Source organism: Ciona robusta, chromosome 11 (genome assembly GCF_009617815.1).
Source record: "Ciona robusta chromosome 11, ASM961781v2".
Lineage (NCBI taxonomy): Eukaryota > Metazoa > Chordata > Ascidiacea > Phlebobranchia > Cionidae > Ciona > Ciona robusta.
The window spans coordinates 4,940,788-4,961,985 of NC_143245.1; the positions used below are offsets into that span (position 1 = coordinate 4,940,788).

The 21,198-nt window shown below is 34.5% G+C and overlaps 3 protein-coding genes and 1 long non-coding RNA gene across 6 annotated transcripts; 1 reads left to right on the top strand and 3 right to left on the bottom strand.

Annotated features, from left to right (window-relative positions):
• Nucleotides 1-15: 15 nt before the first annotated feature.
• On the bottom strand, nt 16-2,805 carry LOC149728629 (uncharacterized). Its single transcript, XR_016386053.1, has 4 exons — nt 2,045-2,805; nt 1,923-1,980; nt 1,834-1,870; nt 16-1,503 (listed from the first exon to the last, which is right to left on the bottom strand). It is a non-coding gene; the product is annotated as an uncharacterized LOC149728629 (long non-coding RNA).
• A 589-nt stretch (nt 2,806-3,394) lies between these two features.
• Nucleotides 3,395-12,833, bottom strand: LOC149728630 (beta-1,4-glucuronyltransferase 1-like). Of its 3 annotated transcripts, none has more exons than XM_089888759.1 (14): nt 12,671-12,833; nt 12,017-12,080; nt 11,717-11,824; nt 11,094-11,210; nt 10,659-10,815; nt 10,298-10,467; nt 9,836-9,928; nt 9,142-9,270; nt 8,117-8,266; nt 7,490-7,563; nt 5,242-6,704; nt 4,732-4,906; nt 4,547-4,622; nt 3,395-4,342 (listed from the first exon to the last, which is right to left on the bottom strand). In XM_089888759.1, the coding sequence occupies exons 1-11, from the start codon at nt 12,823-12,825 to the stop codon at nt 6,638-6,640; spliced, it is 1,284 nt and encodes a 427-aa protein (XP_089744885.1). In that variant the 5' UTR covers nt 12,826-12,833; the 3' UTR covers nt 3,395-4,342; nt 4,547-4,622; nt 4,732-4,906; nt 5,242-6,637. The 3 variants fall into 3 exon arrangements, with proteins under 3 accessions (XP_089744885.1, XP_089744884.1, XP_089744886.1); XM_089888758.1 differs by having other exon boundaries at nt 4,962-6,704; XM_089888760.1 differs by lacking the exons at nt 3,395-4,342; nt 4,547-4,622; nt 4,732-4,906; nt 5,242-6,704 and adding an exon at nt 6,890-7,245.
• Nucleotides 12,722-21,171, bottom strand: LOC149728631 (uncharacterized). Its single transcript, XM_089888748.1, has one exon. The coding sequence runs from the start codon at nt 20,752-20,754 to the stop codon at nt 17,263-17,265; it is 3,492 nt and encodes a 1,163-aa protein (XP_089744874.1). The 5' UTR covers nt 20,755-21,171; the 3' UTR covers nt 12,722-17,262.
• Nucleotides 13,496-17,374, top strand: LOC149728632 (uncharacterized). Its single transcript, XM_089888764.1, has 9 exons — nt 13,496-13,613; nt 13,872-13,956; nt 14,226-14,404; nt 15,269-15,422; nt 15,652-15,802; nt 16,011-16,095; nt 16,247-16,318; nt 16,583-16,724; nt 16,930-17,374. Exons 1-9 carry the CDS (start codon nt 13,560-13,562, stop codon nt 17,010-17,012), a joined length of 1,005 nt encoding a protein of 334 aa, XP_089744890.1. The 5' UTR covers nt 13,496-13,559; the 3' UTR covers nt 17,013-17,374.
• Nucleotides 21,172-21,198: the final 27 nt, after the last annotated feature.

The window sequence follows — 21,198 nt, forward strand, 5'->3', positions numbered from 1 at the left end:
CAAATTTTACATTTATATGAATAATACGTTTGTATTTCATTGAACACTAAACAGTTACAATTAACAAATGTTAAAACCGTTTCAATATATATTTCAATGTGTTGCAAAATTGCAAGCATTAAAGAAGCAAGAATACCATTAAAATAGCAGTGCAAATTAATACAGCTGATACCAACGTCTTCGGGAAGTTGTTACCTTCTGAAACAATAAAAACAGAATTAAAATACCTTCATAATTTATGTGGCTGGCGTTGGTGGAAAGCCACTACGGCACGACAAGCCCCCAGCCAATGGTAGTGGGTTTCTACTGAGGTGAGAAACCCTTGCGGGATGTTACTGTCCACGCAGGTTAAAGAACCCCCTATAGACAAAAATGATACAACAAATGTACATACACATGTGCAGGACAACAGCGACAAAAATACAAAAATAATACATCGAGGTGCAAATACAAAAAGTGCAAAAAACATGCAATACACACAACAGCTCATTCACATCCAAAAATGGGACTACAAAAAGTTAATTAACGTGAACATAATCAATGAAACATGATGGAACGAAATTTGGTTCAAATCCTGAAGGATAATCATCTGCAGTGTACAAATTATTAACTGTCCGGCAACAAGGAGTCGAAGCTAACAACAGCTCCGTATGCCCCATCACAAGGTAAGTCGCCATGTTGGTACCGCGATACTCTCGTCGTATCTTCGCGCAATATAATATCATCCGGATGTTAAGCACCGCTTCGACCGCCATGAAACTGCGTCAGGTTGTTACGAACCGCAGTAACAGTGGCCTAAATAACCGACCGTAGCATCACTGTACCAGTAGTGACCTAAATGTGGTGGGCGTAGCATCACAGTACCGGAAGTGACCTAAAACTAGCGTAGCACCACTTGCGGGGACGTCTACGCAACAACCCAACCGTAGCATAACTCAGTCTAGAACCGTGACATAACCGCACCGAACTCTGGGCGTTAAAGACCCATCAACGTATCGCGTAATTGTAACGTGGCCAGCGTCACAATTAGGCGTTTATAAAAATAGCAACTTGTAAACCAGGACAATTAACTAAAGAAAAATCAGAAATATCAAATTTGAAAGTTTGACCGCGTGTATATTATAATGCGCGTGGATATTACTCAAGTATTTGTGTACCAACATGCCGTTCTTACCAAGTGATTGATACAATACAGAATCGCTGAAAGATTTGACCTTTGCAGAAGAAACACTCAATAACGTGTACAACAACAAAATCCGATCCAGCAAGATGTTTGCCATAGTTTCATTGCATCTATTTCAGAGACATGCAAAATGCACTAAAGTAGTGACTGACAAAAATACTGGCCACATTAGGTCCAGCAAAAATGAGAGACAAACACAAATCCGGCAACACTATAAGAGTGCTCCAGCATCCACACCTCAACAACACACAACTCTTAAGCCTAGGCAAAACCTCAAACCGGCATCCTCATTCGTCGTCTTCTTCTGCTTTGCTATTCGCCTGCAAAACAAATGTAAATTGGGCTTGGGAAAGATGGTACATGTATTTTATCGTCCCATTTGGTAAAGTAAACGAAGAATATTTACAAAATTAAGCGACTGTAAAAGAGTGTTGTTAAGGTGTTAAAAGTACAATTGGGCAAAAGGGAGATTGTGCGCTAAAAGGAGTTCACCAAGCCCTACAGTAATATTATTAGAAACGACACATCTTATTCGCGAACGGTTTATTTTTATACAGTGATGTACAATTTGTTTTAACTTTCTAACAAACTAACTTTGGAAAAATAACACTTGTAGTAATTGTAATAGAAAATATTATACAGCATTATACCTTGCGCTTTTCTTCTGCAGTATATACGTTGGCTTTTCTGTAACAATAAAGTAATTAAATGTCGGTTTATATTATGACGTCACAATTACCTATATTCAGAATTCGCGCTTTGTCCTCTTCATCCTCTGTGACGTCACATACCAGATTCTGAAAAATCACCCAAGCAATTGCGGTTTTAAAATAAAGATTGTGACAAAACCAAACAACTTACGAAGTGGGTTCTTCTGTTGCGTCATCACCACTTCGTGACGTCACATCCGGTGCTATCTAGAAAAGAGCTGGTGTACGTAACAATGCCTATTGTAATGTATACTTTACCAAATCTTTGATCTTCATGCTTCATGTTTGGCTAACAGCAACACGAATATACTTGATTAAAATTAATGCAAAGTATAAGTAATGTGCCTTGCGACGACGCAAAGCGCGCATGGGGCCCCATGAAAAATGTCGCAAAAGGCAAGCGTATAAAAGTAACCGCTATGTGACGTCGCAAACGTGTGCTTTTGCGAGTGAAGCCGACTATGACGCAATAATCGCGAGCGATGGCGGTTATGACGCGATGTCATACAGGCGTGTTGTGACGTAACGCAGCGTTGTCCAAACCCTAAACCGATGTCACGTCGCGAGTGACGTGTATTGTGACAAAATTAAGAAACGTGGCGAAATCCCTGAAATATATTTGTTAAATATTAAAATAGATTAAATATAAAATAAGAATACCAGTCGCAAGGCACAATATTAAAATTGTTAAAATAGGTTTACACATACTTATGTATATATACTCGTAAATAGCTATAGTCTACTTACTAGTGTAAGTACATTAAAATAAAACATAGTTTATTATAAGTAATACTAAAGAGTAGTAATAGTACTTAACTTGAACTCTTGTGAAGAAACAAATATAATCCACTAACTGCATGCAAACATTGCTTGTTCCTTTGTCGCTGCTTCATACAAACTGCCTTGTACGGTTGCAACATAGTATACTGAAGTGATAGTACGCTAACGAGACCACGTGACCACTTTTCACGCATGAGTGCACAGTTGCACTTCGCCCGACAGTTCAGCCAGACAGTGCAGTATAACAGTGCAAGGCAGAGTCCGTATATAAGCATTTTTATATGTTTATATACGGAAAAGGATCGCGAAAATTGTTGTATAATGTACAGTGACACATTTTTAATAGTTTAGCGAATTTGACTGATCGTTTGCGTAAAGAAATTACATTTGTAGCCAGATTGGAAATAATCATCATAGAGTAGCATATATACAATGGCCTCTGCTTAAACGAAAGTTTTCTGGACGACCTATTTGCTGATTCACTAACCACAGGTAGCACCAGATATAAGAACTTTACAAGTAAAAATCTCAGAACTTATGCATTGAGTTCTGATCTGGCAGATATTCAACCCACTGTAATTATTGAAGATTTCGGAAACAATTCTAATGCAATTATTGACATGATGGAGAAAGTGCCTGGACTGCTGAAATGCCCATATGCAGACTACCTGTATGTGCTCCAGCAAATCTACATTCTTGCTGTGAAGAAAACACACAAAAATCCAAGGGAAATTGATTTTAATGCAGTGTTTCATAAAATATGGGAAACAACATTTATGAAAATATTTATCGATCATTTGCTGGATATACATGGTGATAGGGATGAAGAGGACAGCAGTTAATGTAGTATTTTTAACTAAACAGGAGCATATAAAATTATAAATAACACAATTATCGAGAATGGTCACGAGGTGTATGAAACAGAACACCTGTGTTATAACATGGTGATAGGGATGAAGAGGACAGCAGTTAATGTAGTATTTTTAACTAAACAGGAGCATATAAAATTATAAATAACACAATTATCGAGAATGGTCACGAGGTGTATGAAACAGAACACCTGTGTTATAACGACTGTCGTTTTCCCGGCACACATTTGTAAATATATGAACGCTTATATTTTATTTTAACACATTGCTTTATTTTTTCTTTGTTCTTTTCCTGCCCTTTTATTATTCTTGTTTGAACTGTATTTCGAAAATTTTATTATAATACCGACCTTTAAAAAAGAGTTTTGCTCTGGGTGCGATCAGTTAGTGCTGTATAAATGTTTTATTTATTATTCAGCTTATGCTTATCATGTGTATACAGTTTAAGAAGCGAAAAGTTATCCATAAATTTAAATAGCCTTTTGCCTCGACTGTGTCGATCTGCCCTGCTATCCTACCCAATACATCATTTCTCAAGGTTTTTTTTGATAAAGCAGGACAGAGGCCCTTCCTTGAGATCAATATTAGGATTATAGAATAAAAAAAACGGTAAAAGAAAAAAGTTACAACTTTTTTCTTCTGGGCATCGGAGCATCACATACAGTGGTCCACATATTTTTGGTTCCGAATGTGGTGTTCCCACCTTTAATTTTTTTGATAACTTTTCTTTGGGTAGAGTGTGCAACAGAATATCCAAACTGATGTATATCTGGGTCTTGCATTCGTCTGCCCATTTCGCGCTAAATAAAAACATTCTAATTAATATAAAAATATTTGACAGAAAAAGGGTACTTTGATATATCGTTTTGTTTCACATTCATAATTGATGTTTATTTTAAGAATTTGGGAAAATTACTGTAAAATTTGTAAACTGAGTAAGTTACAGGAAATTTGTAAATTTACTGTAACTTACTCAGTAACATGAGCCACAAACATTGCTGTACCTTCAGCTCCCTGGACAGAATCCAAGTTTTTTGCCACCTGTAAACTGAAGATATCTTTCGCCAGCTTAAGATTCACCTTAAAAGATAATAAACTTGTTTTTAAAACTCCAAGTACAATATAGAAGGTGCAAGTTTAAAACACCATTAGTCACACAAATGGAAATTGCACGTTATTAAATATCTACCTTGGAGAAAGGATTTAGATGAATATGTGCCTTTGTTAAACGGGTTCGAAATAACAACATGGTTGATTGTTCTTGTTCGTATAGCTGGTCAATGTTGCCATAAAATATCCATGCCTTTATAATTCATCAACCGAGTACCAGTAAAACCCGATGAACAGAGTGAATTTCTGACAGTCTGCAAAAAAATATTTGAATATTAAAAATTAGAAATAAGAAAAAAAGTAGTTCACCTTAAGCAAGTGTGGTGGATCGAACAAAGAAATATAGGCCGTTCTTCTGAAAAGGGATTTGGGGCAACCAGAACAGAATCGTAATCCATGCCCCCAGTTGAACTTACAAGTTTAAAAAATACTCTATTGATGTTTAATCCATCTGCTACAACGCAGTGAATTGCATTAGAATTGTTTCCGAAATCTTCAATAATTACAGTGGGTTGAATATCTGCCAGATCAGAACTCAATGCATAAGTTCTGAGATTTTTACTTGTAAAGTTCTTATATCTGGTGCTACCTGTGGTTAGTGAATCAGCAAATAGGTCGTCCAGAAAACTTTCGTTTAAGCAGAGGCCATTGTATATATGCTACTCTATGATGATTATTTCCAATCTGGCTACAAATGTAATTTCTTTACGCAAACGATCAGTCAAATTCGCTAAACTATTAAAAATGTGTCACTGTACATTATACAACAATTTTCGCGATCCTTTTCCGTATATAAACATATAAAAATGCTTATATACGGACTCTGCCTTGCACTGTTATACTGCACTGTCTGGCTGAACTGTCGGGCGAAGTGCAACTGTGCACTCATGCGTGAAAAGTGGTCACGTGGTCTCGTTAGCGTACTATCACTTCAGTATACTATGGTTGCAACGTGTTGTAAGGACGACGTTTTACATGCCCGGGGAATCAACGATAAGCGGGATACGCCGGTTAATCAAAATGTTTGACGTGGTGGATTTAAATTCCCACGTTTCTCGGTTGCCCTGTGTGTGTTTTAGCTTTGGTACTGTATAACTAAGCGCGTAAGCGGTCATATAAATCCTTTTCCGTCGAACAGTTGTTCCTGTTCATTGATATTTTCCACGTGCCTCAATTCTCGCATTTGTTGCGGTTGACTGTGCTCTGGGCACAGATTTAATGACATAAAGATAGCTAAATTTACAACCAATGCATAAAGATTGAATTTAATGCAACGCCGTAAAGCGAAAACAAAAGTATATATGATGGGATTTGAATGCAGTTGCTCTGCCTACGTAAAACCTATTCTCCCGTTATTCTAATCTTGTTATTCTAACAATTACCCGAATTTGTGTATGCCAGGCGGTCAACTGCCACATGCCAAACGACGCGTTTTATGTTTTGTGACACGTGTTTTTCGTTATATAAACCTTGCACTTTTCTGTACTGCTAGGCAGTACGGGGCTAGTAATACCCTGCTGTATCACTTTGTCTTTTAAAGTCGATGTCGCTCATTAACCTCGTACAATAAACTGAGATGTGCCGTACAATGTCTTACATCGATGAGTAATTGCTTTATGGAGTCGGATAGCGTGTGTATTGGACCAGGAACGGCGTCTCGAGGCTGCGGAACGTGAACTCGCGATATATACTTAAAAATTAGCCAACCCCCGCACATTTATTCTTTAATCTCTTAATTTAAATCAATTAAAAATATACATTCATGCGATTCGCAGTAATTTTATTGAATGCTGCACGGCCACAACTAAAAACTTAAAACAAAACGTTTCAAAAAATATTTCTCAATATGCTGCAACCCTTGAAGAAAATTCGTTACAGTGATTTTGATATGATTGTAATTTACTTCATTTAAACTGAAAATGGTATTAGCTTAAGCAGTAGATATATAGTATACATATTAGTAAGTTGAAACTTTAGCAGTTTTCCTATTCCAACTGACGCCTCGGATTGAATCGACTTTTAACAAAACCTTGGCCACCCACAAGCGCACCTCTGCGAAAGAAAGTTAAGCATAAAAAGTATATATAACAACTGACCAACTATTAAATGAAGAAACATTTGATGCACATATGACATATCACAAGTGGTTTGTGCAATTACAGTAGTTTCTACCTAATAATGTATATACACAAAATAAAATAAAGTCTTTCTCTAATGAAATAGCCACGAACTTATGCGCGTGTACGGACCATTCAGAGGAAAGCAAATACAAATCCGCGTAATTCTAGGGATGCCTGCCTTTGGTAAAACAGCTATCATAGTATTATATTTGGGTATACCCCAAACAAAGATGTGTCAATACTAATGAGTTGTCAACAGATTTAAGAAGAACAGTTGACAACAGGCCGCATACATCATAGCAGTAGCTGCTACAATCATTTCGTCATCCAAAGCGTTGGTTCCAAGAAACCAGTTATATGTGGACGTTAACCCACCGTCATAGCAACGTTGTTCATTCAACAACACGCTGGCAAACACATCACAAGCAAAACCTGTTTTCGTCGAACGCTACGCTAAGGCTTGGGAGAATTTCCTAAAACATCGGTAAATTTATCTATCCCGATCTTACGCATGCACTGTAGCCAGAACTAAATTACGTGTGTTTCGTGCGTCGTACCAAAACTGTGCGTCATTTTGCGTAACCACCTTTTGCGACGAAATAGAAACGGATCATGTAATGGTATGACATAATGTAATCGTAACGTTAACCAATGTATGCTCATTTGCTCTTACTGGGTGCCAGTCTGTCCGTCAAGTCAAATTAATAATAAACCAACCTTTTATTTTTTGGAATCCATGGTTTAATGGGTGAACAGGTTCTATTCGTTGAATACTTTGTTAAAAGATTGTCCTGCAGAAAATAAGTAATTTAAATTAACAATAAAATGAAATTGCAATAATTAACAATAAAATGAAATTGCAAATTGTGTTGTATTTTGACCAGGTTGGGCCCCCATAAGTTACTGTTCGTTGGGTTTAACTGTTAGGCTTTTTAACTGAGTTATTATTGTGTTTTGACAACAGGTTTTAATGCTATATCAACAGCAGAACAATTAGTATGATCTTCGTTGGTTGTGAGCAAAACGAATAACAAACTAAGTCATCTTGAAATATGAGACAACACATTAATATATACGTGCACTAAACCAGGGCCTTACGTGCTCAATGACAAATGAAGTTTAAAAAAACATTGCCGCAGGATAGATGCTTTAGGATTAAGTTTTTGGCAAGGATTAAGTTCTTAGTGAATTCCAGTTTAAACTGGTTTTAACTAGTTTTGAAGGTTTTTGCCAAGCAACATAAGCAGCCCATTGTTTCATGAAATTCATGTGAATGAACTTTCTGATGAGAAATTTGTCACAGAAGCCTAACAATCTAAAAGAAAAAATATTTAAATTACTTGCCTTGAAGTGGTAGTTAAATAAAATCCAGTTTTGTGCGTTGTCAGAATCTTTCTTTGCGTAGAATCCACCAGCAGTTTTCCAACCATGATGGGTAAGAAATGCATTGTCCAACACAGAGAAGCTGTAACCAGCCACATACATTTCACAAATCTAAAAAAATATCGAATCAATGCTAATTAAGCAACAAGATAAAATAACTGTATTGCTGTTTTTTTTGCCAAAAGCTTGTCCAAATTTTAGCAACTTTGTCAAAAGTTTTTGTTGGTTTTAATGTCCAAATCTTTAAGCCTCTACTTTATATATATTTTACCCTATTATATTGTTAACTGTGTTTGTCGTTATTTCCTTTCTCTTTGATAATTTTAAATATGATGTTTATTATTGAGATTCAAAATATATTTTGGCACCACTTCTGCAGTAGAACTACAAAGTGTTAGTTTAGCCAAATACAGGCAAAAAACATAAGATGAAATGTCAGAGCAATTAGGCTAGGGATAAGTCAGTGAAAACTTGTGCTTCACCAAATGTAATAAATACAAAAAACAAGAGACAGCTTGACCTTAAATAAAACCAAACTTAATCTTCTTATGTGCAAGACCCAAAACAAACCACATTCTTTTCTAAGTGTATCATGACTTGGTAATAGGATTAAGAATCACGTTTTAAACCTTGAAGTAGCTTGAACTACCACAAACTAATACAATTGATAAACTCATGATAATATATGTAATTTGAGACTGCAATTTCATCAGTGGAAAAAATAAAACAAAAAACAATGTAGAAAATAAATTATAATCTGAAAGGATTTTGAGGCAATTTTACCTAAAATTGCATCATACCTCGTTTTTAAACAATACACACCTAAATGTGCCGCATTTTTGCAAATTCAAAGCAAACAGTGACTGCTGGGTGCATAGTCTTTGAAACTGGTCTCACTGGTTGCAACATTTACAGAATAAAGCAGGTCAGAAGATTCAAGAGTTTTCCTAAATTTCTGATTTATTCTACTCTAAAATTTACACTACCTGTTGAATTCTGTCAAAGCCATATTGTTTAAATCGTTCGTCAAACATAGGCACATCACGTCGAGCTATGTAGAATGGCTCCCAGCTTTTGTCCCATTCTGCTATGAATGCTACATTGAGATTTTCACCCTGAGAAAAAAGTTACAAAATATTCAATAACGTTAGTGTAAATATTTTCAATTGTTAAGACATTTATTTTTTAACTGGTAAAACACAGATAGAGAATACATTGCCTTGCAGTTGCAGTAACTGCACATTTAAAAACGAGGTTTTCCATCTACCAATGGAATATAATTATCAAAAAATCTCAATGATGTCACTGGCACACAGAATGTGGTTAACAGGTCATAGCACAGGTGGGAAATTACCACAGCAGATGCTAACTACCACTTTCAACAGCTTGAATGTAAAAACCAAGCACAAGGCTAACATTGTCAGCTCAGTTACACGAGATTATAAAGTGCATATGTTACAAATTACCAAAACCTTAAAGCTTTTTATGGGACTTTGTGAGTGAATTAAACCAATAAACTTATCATAAAAATAGGAAGAAGCAGAAACCAGAACAGAATATCAAAAACAGAAAATCAAGAGAAAATTTGTACTGCTATTACTAGCAAGATTGCAGGTCCCTATGCCTTACCACAGGACCTTACCTTGATAAAATATAAATTAGACACCAAAAGTTTGTTACCTGTGGAAATGACTTCCACCTGTCAAAGTCTTCAGTTTTATGACACCACCAGCAAGTTTCGTTATGAAAAGGCCGAACGGAACCATTTTCAACCTGACCAGTAAAAATTAGTTGCAAAAACAGATGGACAAGTATTAAAGTCATTTACAAGTTAATAATTTGTATGCTAATTCACTTTATGACTGGCAATGGAATAGGCCTTAGAAGATTGCTGTGTCTCTATGCTAGTCTATGGGGGTGAGAGATCCTACAGTGCGACATGCTATGAAAGATTTAGGCCAGAGAGGCATTATAAGCTATCAATAATATAAGAGTTGAGCATTTAAGGTGGTGCCCTTCTGTAACTATGGAAACGTCAAATTACTAATTAATGGCACCAGACTATGAGTATGTTGTGTTTTGTTCATTACATGACAGAGCCCTGCAGTGCCCTATCAGAAGTTGGTTAAACTACTTTCGTACCCCATTTAAGAGTTGTTTTTTGTCTTTTGGAAATTCCAAGCCAGCGAGAACTTCAAATACAGGAACAACATAAGCTGTTAGATCCATCACAGAAGTATTGAAGAGTGAGTTACGGTTAGCAAATTCAATAAACTGATTTCTCAAACCAACATTTGGCATCACATCAATATCTGGAAATCATTAAATACATTTAAAGGAGAAATTGGTCATTTAAATACATTCCCATTGGGCGAAAAATCTGTAATATAAATTTACTTTTCATTTTATAAAAACAACACGATCTTCTTGGTGCAAGCACATTTAAAGCATATCATGACTAAAAATAATTAACAACTACTAATATAATAAATTATTAACTTACCAACCAAAAGAACATACTGTGTCAGAACTCCACTACGAGCTGCGTTTCGCAATGCATTGTGGGGGAAAGAGATTCCAGCCACATCATAATTCTGGTAACCAAAATTTTCAAGTCTGACAAGAAGTTCTGAACAAGACAGCTCCAACCAAGTTCCCACCTGTTACAGTTTGGTGATTAATTTACAAATAAATATTTCATCTAAGGATAAAATCTAGAAACTTCCAGAAGCACATACAGGTATAAACTTAAAAACAAAAATTATGAGACATAAGTTTAAAAAATCTTTTCAATTTTAACAATTTGCAAATTAAACTACAATTTGTAAATTTAATTACAACTTGTAATAAATTAATATTCAGTACACACAAGTGTCAACTGTATACAAACATTTTCACATATATAATAAATATAACTACATTTAAGTTGCAAACATACCAAACTGAGATCTGCAATATGTGTTGAAGGATAAACAAGATGAAATGAAACGTGTCGATTAATTTTAGGAAAACATTGACGTAATCTTTTAATTGCATCATCTGCAAAACTAGCATCCTGTGAAACAAAAGTTAAATTACAAAAATCTAGAGCCATAGTTATTGTTGAAGCAATTTCCCAATAACAGGAGAATCACAGATGTAAGGCTTGATGTTTCTAACATGTGCATTTTAACAATAAATTTAACAGGTATGGCTAAACCCCAGTTACCAATGTTTATTTCAAATTGTACAGTAATGCAGATAAAAACACAACTCATAAAATTGCATGTTTGGGAATTACAATTAAACCTGGAGTGGATTGGGCTAATGCATTTGTTGAGCGCCGTGGCGTAGTGGTTAGCGCGCCTGCCTGTAACCATTAGGTAATGGGTTCAAGGCTCGTCGCTGCTACCACTGTGGGCGTATGTGTCCTTGAGCAAGACACTTAACGGCAGTTGCTCCAACCCAGTGGTAAAGTAAGTTACATTCATACATACATTCATCTTGTAGGCCTACAGAATCGGACAGCCTTGGTATAACTTTTGGTTCGAGAATAAACTTGTCATAAACTTCAGATACTACCTGATTAGGAACGAACACTGAACATGAAACCGGCCCGTCCCATCTGTCCAACAGCTCTACCAAGTGGTGAAGATGGTTTACGGAACATTGTGTTGCGAGAGAAACATCCTGCAAATAATATTAACATTTCCTTTCGAAAAAAATATTTAAAGAAAATATTTTTTTTTGGCATCACAAATAACATTATTATATATATTTAATAAGTCTAAAGGCAATAAGTTTAGTTTATTTTTAAGAAGTCCAATTTTACAACTAAATTATGTATAACAACACAAGAGTGGTAAAAACAAACATACTTACATAAAACCGATATTCAAGGCTTACACCTTGATACTTGTAAAATTGCACAATTCTGTATTCACCACTGAAAAAGTAATAGTTAGTTATTACATGATTCACCAACTATATGACTAAACAATGGTTTAATTGCCACTCAAATACAACTTTTATAAAAACACCTCAAGTATATGTAACCTACCAATTATAAAATAATCGCTTTATTGACAAGCATTACAAGATAAAAAAGTTGGGTATTGCATGATTCACTAACCTATATGACTAAACAATGGTTTAATTGCCACTCAAATACAACTTCTATAAAAACACCTTAAGTATATGTAACCTATCAATTATAAAATAATCGCTTTATTGACAAGCTTTACAAGATAGAAAGCTTGGGAAAAATGCAAAGTCACAATGCAGAATGACCAAAATAAATAAAATTGTTGTTTTGGCATAAATGTAATGACATTGCTTAGCGTATTGAATGTCATTACAAAATACTTTGTTTATTTATGCAACAAAAAATAGAAATTGCAGTAGTAACCATTTATGAACTTTAAAAGTTGTAAAATCAACATTTGGGCAAAGTTAATAGTAATTGTAAATCACTTTAAAACTTGTTAAGCAAAATACAAATTTTATTTATAAAATTAATATAGATTTTTTTCTTGCCTGTAATCTAAAGTTTCTCCTGCCATATATACCACTGGTTTAGAAGTAACATTTTTAGGTGCAAGTCTATAATAAGACAGGAATGCAATTGCTTGAATTACTATGATAACCAACAGTAAATTCTTGAACTTTACACTGTTCAATTGAAACTGCATCTCCCAGCATTATTTAGACATTTATAGTGTTTATTTTTGTCGGTGCAATTTAAAGTTTAGCATTTAAATCCCACTGCTTAATTCAAAATAATAAAATGATGCAATACAAGACATTACAGAGAGTGTTCCATATTTAATTGGAGAACTAAACTATAATGTATTGATTTGAGAACCAAACTATAATTATAATCCTTCTTATCAGCTTCCAATTACCATCTTGATATTAATGTCGCTTTTTAACCACATAAATGTTAAAACCTAAGTTTTCTAATCCTAACAGCACTCTGTGACCTCACAGTGCAGAGACAAACAACACAGAGTCCATTTTATATCACAGCGCCCTAAGGCATAATAGCAGCGTTTAACCATCCAGACATAATTAGAGGTTATCTTGAAAGTTACAATTTTGGGATTAGGGATATTTCAATTATGGGTAAAATCTGTACAATTTAAAAATTGGTTCTAAAATTTACATTTCGCACATGAACTAAGGAATAAAATAAAGTTTTTAAGGAATCTTTAAGGAATTATTAAATTCACATGCTAAATCTTATGTATAAATAACTGGTAAAAAAACATTGTTTTGAAAGAGTTAAAACAGTTCTGCTGAAACTGGATTTAGAATTCGAATGTGAGAGACCGCTAACTTATAATCTTTTCCAGGAAATGTGTCAAACGTTGATTGGAGAAAAAAGAAAAAGGATGGGTTAAGTTAAACCACATTGAAACCAGACATGTATTTAAAGTGGTGGGTGCTAACACACAGCTGCAATTTTTTGTCGAAGGATGTGAGGTTTATTATATGGCGTTGCGAACATTTCTGTTGCATTTTAGATTTCTTATATTTTGTCTTTAATGATAAACCATATATTAGACCTTATTTTAAATGTGTATGTTTGAACATGTATATTCAATTTGAAGTTTAGTAAAAATACGCTCCACGTTTATTTATATTGTCCTCTTTATATTTTACAGTTTATCGAGTTAACGTTGTATTTACTATTTAGTCATTTACATTAAATAAGTTGTGTATTTGGATATTTCAGTTTAAGTGCCTTTGCAAACCTTTAAAAATGCAAACAGTTATACAAGCAACATTTCTTTTCTTGGCATTTGCCATAACTTTAGCGGGTGAGAATGGAAGTTTCAATTTGGATATTACTAATTTATGTGACCGATAATTAAAAGATTTGGCTTAACTTATATCAATCAGTTTAAGATACTTAAAACTAGTTGTTTATTTCTGAAATAATTTTTTATAATTTTTTTAATAAACTAGTTTTAGTATAATTATATCCCCAAAATAGAATTATGAAGTCAAAAAAGAAGTATTTTAAACATGTTTAAAACAGTGTTTTTATATTATATTATTATTTTACTCAATTGTTTTATGTTTACAGCAAGAATAAATCGGTGTGCAGAACGTCGTTTTCCACCCAAGGGTGAAATTGAGTTTCCAGAAACAGAGGAAGAGGAATCAGTTTGTGATGAATCTTATAAATGGTGGTTCAGGTTGTCTAAGAAGCAATCAATCAAATTAAGTTTCTCGCATGTTCAACTAAGGCACAGCAGTGTTCAAGTATGTACCTATGTAATGCGTGTGTTGTTTAAATTCTTAGAAAAATGAAACCAAATAAATCTGACGTTTGTGAAGTAAACCTTTTACCTAATTGGTGTATAAACTGGTAGAGTATAGTTTCACTTTTCTACATTTGCTATTAAAAGCATTAAGACAAAAACAATGCGCAAGGTGCCTTCAGTGCTTCATGTGTCTTTAATTGGACAAATTTAATTTAATACACAACTTGCCATGATCATTTTTGCCGTAAGTTTCCGTTTAAATTTTATGCAATATCAACTACCATATTTAATGAGACACATAAAATTATGTTACATTAAAACAAGGGTTCCCAAACTTTCGCGGGCCAATATGTGAAATTATAATTATGCGTCGGGCAAGGTTTTCCTTGCTATATTGGCGACGCGGCTTGTATTGGCCAAAATTTGGTTTTAACAAATACTGTTAGTTAGGTCAGGAAGTTCGACACATATGCTGATAATAAACATGGCTTCTAGAACAGATTAAACTACGTACTTGCGGAGTAAAAGACAAAGTTTCACAGTATTTTTGTTGAATCATGTCGCGGTATAACCCCTATACCAGAGTAACAAGCGTATAAGGTTGGCTGATGCTGTGACAGTCATAATTATTTTTGTGACGTAACAAAGACAATGTAAAATATTGCAGAAATCAATAAAACATTTTTAGACGATTTTTTAAAGTAATATGTTTATTTGTGAACGTATGCAATCTGTAATTTTGAAGTCTTCTGAGGGTCATTTATTTGGTTCCTGCAGGCCGCAGATGGCCCACGGGCCGCGGTTTGGGAACCCCTGCATTAAAACATAAACATACTAATCCACTTCTGTTTAAAATCTCCAGATTAACGTTAAGAGATTTGCGCGAGAAAAATACCGAACTATCCAAACAGTGAACGCCAGTAACCACGACATAACGGTTCCAGTAAAACCACCGTACAAATTCATCCAAATTATTAGAGATGGGGTTGATGGTTCTTTTCATATTGACTATGAAGGTATAAATAAAACAACGTATTTAAAACATGTTGCTAAACTTCCTGCCAGTCAAAACAATTGAAACAATTATTAAATTCTAATATTTATTGTTTATTAAAGTTTTGTACATATTGCGATGTTTAATCTAAGTAAAACGATAATACATTCGATAGAGATAAAAAGATAGACAGAAGAGTAAAACAGATTTTATATAACTTTTTTATAAAAACAATTTATTTTTGTTTACAGCCTTTTATTGCCCCTTGCCAACCAAAATGCTTACAAAAGGCATATGTACAAATTCTGGTTACCGAAAATACTCAGTCTGTCATTTCCACTGCAGAGCGCCTGATTATTACCCAATCCACCCTGATTGCTTAAACATAGTAGCAAAATGCAGGTAAAAGGTGATTAGTTAAAAATTGTTTAAGCCTTTTTTATTTACACCAATTTACATTGATATCTTTCTAAAACACAGCCTTTTCATTACAAAGCCTGTTATTTAGTACACACACTGCACGAAATACTTCAGAAACAATGACAATTTAATCTTTAAAAAAAAACACAAAATTCCTTGTATACTTAGATAATATTTGTTTTCTAAAAAGGGGAAACCAAAGGTGGTCAACAGACTTGACAAACAAATGTGTTACGTTACAACAATTTGAAGATATGTGTTTTAAAAGACGACAGGTAATAAAAGTAATTATATTAATAAATGTTTAAATATTTGTAATAGATTTATTTTATAATTTGTCATACTAATTCAATGTAGATTTTAAATATACTTGGTCGAGATATAACAAACATTATGGCAAGTGTCAAAACAGTTTTAACATTTCAGAGTTGCCCTTTTAACCATGATCAACTGAACATTCTCTTTTCACCACAGAATTTGAACTATACAATTTCAGAGGTAACTGCGGAGGAGCATATTAATCATTTGCATATACAAAACACTTAAACTTTAGAACAGATAAATAAAATTATGTGTCGATGTGTGACCTAAAGATGTCAACGCATTTTAAAGAAACATAGTGGGAACTAACCTTAGTTAAAGATACTAAAAATATAAGGCTTAATTTTTTTAACTGACAATGAATGTAACTGGTTTGAGAACTGTAATAGATAAACATACTTGCATAGTTAAGTGTAACTATGATGTTTGCTTACTTTAAAGGAGGAGCATGCAGAGCACAGTCACATAATGATAGAGAGGGAATCTGTACAGGATCCGACTAGCATGAGCAGCAAATGCAGTGAAGCATGTGCACGGCACGCAGGCACTTCAACATTTATTCATGATTGCTCTACACACCCAAGTAAGTGGTTACCATGGCCAAAGTTAAACACAAACTACCAAAGAATGCACATCAAACCCAAGAGCAATTTGTTGCAAAAATCATATATATTTTGAACATATGCCAACATCAATAAACAATATACTAATTGTCTTCTAGTTTAAACTCATAGTACACCATTGATAGTGCTGCATTACACCCTATTAAACACTGCAAAATTTTACAGCCAAGGGATACAGAGAACAGTGCATGACGTGCAGATATGTGCTTCGAATTTGTGACAGATACGCTTCAGAAATTTTGGTGTAAATTATTAAGCTCATTAAGAAGAAAAATTCAGCTCCAAGGTTAAACTGCAACTTGGAGGCTTTGTTTAAATTGTGTTTTTTTATGTATAGGTGCCAAAGGTGTTGGCTAGTTTACAAATACTGGATAACTGCAATATTATTTTACCTTGATATTAATGTTTATGGATATTTATGGTGTATACTGAAGTAAATCACAAAAAGTAAAATACAAGTTTAATATCTAGGTACACAATTACATTCGATAGATTTTGTTATGAAGTATTATTATTAAATAAGTTAGATTTAAAATGCAATGTACATTCTTTTAACTTTGAAATAAGCCTCTTAACTTGGTTTTCAACTGTTTGAGAATACAACAATGGATTAAGTGTGCTATTAATTGGTAACAATACACCAGCACTGATTACATAAACAACATTATGTAAAGAAACTCCAGTTAGTTTAACATAGGCGAGTACACAGATAGGCATCCAGCACAAAAAATCAGTTACAATCAAGCGACTTATTCTTCTTTGAAGGTGTTTGTTTCTTACTTCTGCATTTGAGTTTTTCATTTCTGTGCCTTTCTTATAAATAACAACATAACTTGCAACCATGTATAGAAACATGAGGAAGTTGAGGGAGATGAGCATTGTTGAATATTCCCATGCATCATCACCAACTTTAACAAATAAACGTGGCATACAAACGCTGGTCTCACTGTAATAACCAAACTCTCCATTAACGCTCAAACTTTCAAAGTTAACAGCAAGAGTTTGTTTTAGTTGATGCCAATTTACCTTTGCATAACTTGTGTTTGTAATTTCACCTATTCTTCCAACCAACTCATTGATATCGGGTTTCCTCATTGTCTGCTTTGAATAGAAATAATTTGGAAACCACAAAGAAGAAACAAAGTACCCAGATGACTCTGCTATAAGAGGGATTATAGCAAGAAGAACTGCAATAAACCAAGATAGAAAAGCTGGCAGGCAGTAGCTTTTCCAACTAACATTCTGAATTCGTATTGGATCTATCACAGATAACAAACGAAAGGTAGTCATTGCTGTCATAATCAAAGCAGATGCTTCAGTTGATAAAATCATTAAAGCTCCTAAGAATGAGCAGAGAGTGCTGCTCCTCCATTCTAAATCATTGTAACAATACCTACCAGAAAACATTACGCCTTTGATTGATATTGAAATGAGATAGACACTCATGAGAAAATCCGAAAATGACAGATTTAAAACAAACCAATGACTTGCAGTTCCAATTGGAGTTTTACTTTTTATTAGGCATATAACAGAGCTTATAAAAACCATTGTATTTCCAATCAAAGCAACTATTCCCATGATCCAAAATGTTGCCTTTAGCAAGGAATTGGAAACCATTTCAAGAGATGATGAGAACATTGCATTTACATTGCTCTTTGGTGGACATTCATCACTTCCATCAGTGCAGTCTTTAATACCATCTTCTACTTTCTTTATACCAACTGATAACGGAACACCGTTGTTGCAATAAAATCGAGAATCATAACATAATGACTCAAGTTCATCAGAGCCATCATTACAGTTGATTAAACCATCGCAGAGTTTGCTTGCACTAATACTGATGTCATTTCCGTTTTTGCAATAAAATCGCTTGGAGCAATTAACTTCATCAAAACCATGTTCACATTTCCAACCATATTTACCCAATCCCTGAGGCTTTTCTTTTCCATCACAATATAAAAACTCATTTAGCAACATATCCTGGTGGCAAGCAATGTCAACATCACAGAAATGTGACTTAACTGCACAATCCACACATTCATCTTCACGATTCCAGCATTCAGGTATTCCATCACATTTATTTGCTGTTACATTGATGCTGCCAACTTTACATGTTATGGTAGTAACACTTCTCTGGCTGTCTAGAGTAGGAATACAATATTTTGTGTTGATATTGCCACACTTTACAGTGTTGTTGCACAAAACTTGTGTAATATTCATGCATTCACCAAAACACAACATTTCATTCGATTGACACACTTCTCTTGAATTACCCACAATGTTGCTACAAACTTCTTGGTCAGAACATAAACATTCATCAGATAAATCATAGCAATCTACTATCCCATCGCAAACTTGGTTTGGGGATATCAACAACTTTCCATCTAAACACTTAAAACATTTGAGTTTTCCATCTATGAAACAGTTGTCTGAATCATCTGCACAATAGGTCAACGAATTATAAAGATTGATTTGAGGTAAAACACAAGATTCTGTTTTTTGTTTGTAGATTACTTTGGCTTTACATTTAAAACCTGGAACATTTCTTTTTTGATCACTTCCATCAGTACATTTTGTAACTCCACTACAAAATGCAATACCTTCTATAAATTGTCCATTATCACACTGAGCAGTGTCCCATAATTTTACACCTGGCTTAGTATCTATGCGGTGACACCACCATTCATGATTTTGACCACTAGTCAATGAATAGGTTGTAACGTTGTGGCATATAGGTTGAGTAAGAGGGCTTAGTTGTCTCAAAGTTACAAATTTTTCATAAGCAGAGAAGTTTCTACAGAGCCATACAAAACCATACAAGAATATTTTCCTGAATTCACAAGACTCATCAGAGGTATCAGCACAATTGATTGCCCCATCCAGTATTTCATAATTTGAAAGGCAACCCAGGTTAGAAGTACAGTTGATGTTCTGGCCAAGGCAACCACATTTTACCTGATTATCCAAACAGGTACAGTATTTTTCGTCACTCCAATCGGTACAACGGTTAAATCCATCACATTGATCATATGGATAATAACAGTTTGGTATTTCCAAGTCTACAGGAGGGCAATTTTCACCCTGACATGGATTGTCACATTCAAACATATTGTGTGGACATTTCAAGCAGTTTATTTCATCACTCCAATCACCGCAATGGTTGTAGTTGTCACATTTCCACTCAGAATAATAACATCGATAGATTGTACGGTCTTGGTATAAGCAACCATCGACTGTACCAGGACCACTGTAGTTACACGCACACTGAAATGCGTTGCAACTACAGTTGAGTTCGTCACTCCAATCCCCACAATCATTATAGCCATCGCATTTAGCCTCTCTCATATAAAATCCATTACTTTCTATAGCACAGGGTTTGTTATTTTGATGACAATCACATTCATAATCGTAGGTGCAGTTCTTTTCATCACTCCAATCACCACAATCATTTTTACCATCGCAATAAGTTGAAACCAAATAACATGGTGGAAATATATCGAGATTTTGACAACCGTTGTCACTGAAAAAACAGTCACATGGAGCCTCTTCAAGGGAACATGAGCAATTAACTTCGTCACTCCAATCGCCGCAGTCGTTGAATAAATCGCACAGACGCGTTTTTTCTATACAGGGTGTAATGAAACTGCCATCATGTTGGCAACCACTAACACTTCTATGACAGGCACATTCAAACTGTTCATCTGTACATGAACAGTTCTTTTCATCGGTCCAATCACCGCAATAGTTGTATCTGTCACATCGTTCCTCATCAGTGTAGCATTGTGGAACAACTCCAGGTATGCGTCTGCAACCACCAGGTAAATTGTGGCACTCACATGTATAAGGAAAGTTCTGGCAAGAACAGTTGGAACCCTCAATGAATGAATAGATATCGGTGCAAAGATTCAGACTGTCTGTATTGCCTATAATAGGACTTTCTTTATATAAAGTATTAATCATACGAACATAAGTTACCTGTAGTTGTTTCATTGGTGAAATCCACTAACAATAATAAAAGCGCAAGGCTTACATTAACAAGAAACTTCATTGTCACACCAGCATATAATAGTAATGAATCTACATTATTTTAATATTGGCTTATTAGAGAGCATCTGTTTGCTACTGGACAATATAATAAACTAATGGTTTTAACTGTAAAGTAAATACATTTACGACAACTGTTTATTCTATTTAATAAACAAACAATAAGGAAATTTCTGTAATGTCTATAATTACTCTTGAACTAAAACAGATGGGCTTTCATGCATTATGACACACCTAAAGATAACCTTTGTAATTACAATGTTTTTTTTTAATATCTCCATTCAAATACTTTTGACTAAGAATAAATTCACTGCATGCTTTTTAAAACAGTGCACAACAGCACAAAGTTGTTACCTAACTGCATCTGAATAAAACACTAAATTAAGATGT

Bases quoted from the DNA above. Each gene is read 5' to 3' on its own strand.
- LOC149728630 (XM_089888759.1), bottom strand. From the start codon at position 12,825: ATGCAGTTTCAATTGAACAGTGTAAAGTTCAAGAATTTACTGTTGGTT. The intron at 10,816-11,093 runs GTATGTTTGCAA...AAACTGTAACAG, and splicing joins ATATTGCAGATCTCAGTTTG to GTGGGAACTTGGTTGGAGCT. The intron at 7,564-8,116 runs GCAAGTAATTTA...TATTTTCTGCAG, and splicing joins TATTTAACTACCACTTCAAG to GACAATCTTTTAACAAAGTA.
- LOC149728632 (XM_089888764.1), top strand. From the start codon at position 13,560: ATGTATTTAAAGTGGTGGGTGCTAACACACAGCTGCAATTTTTTGTCG. The intron at 16,096-16,246 runs GTAATAAAAGTA...TTAACATTTCAG, and splicing joins TGTGTTTTAAAAGACGACAG to AGTTGCCCTTTTAACCATGA. The intron at 16,319-16,582 runs GTAACTGCGGAG...CTTACTTTAAAG, and splicing joins TGAACTATACAATTTCAGAG to GAGGAGCATGCAGAGCACAG.
- LOC149728631 (XM_089888748.1), bottom strand. From the start codon at position 20,754: ATGAAACAACTACAGGTAACTTATGTTCGTATGATTAATACTTTATAT.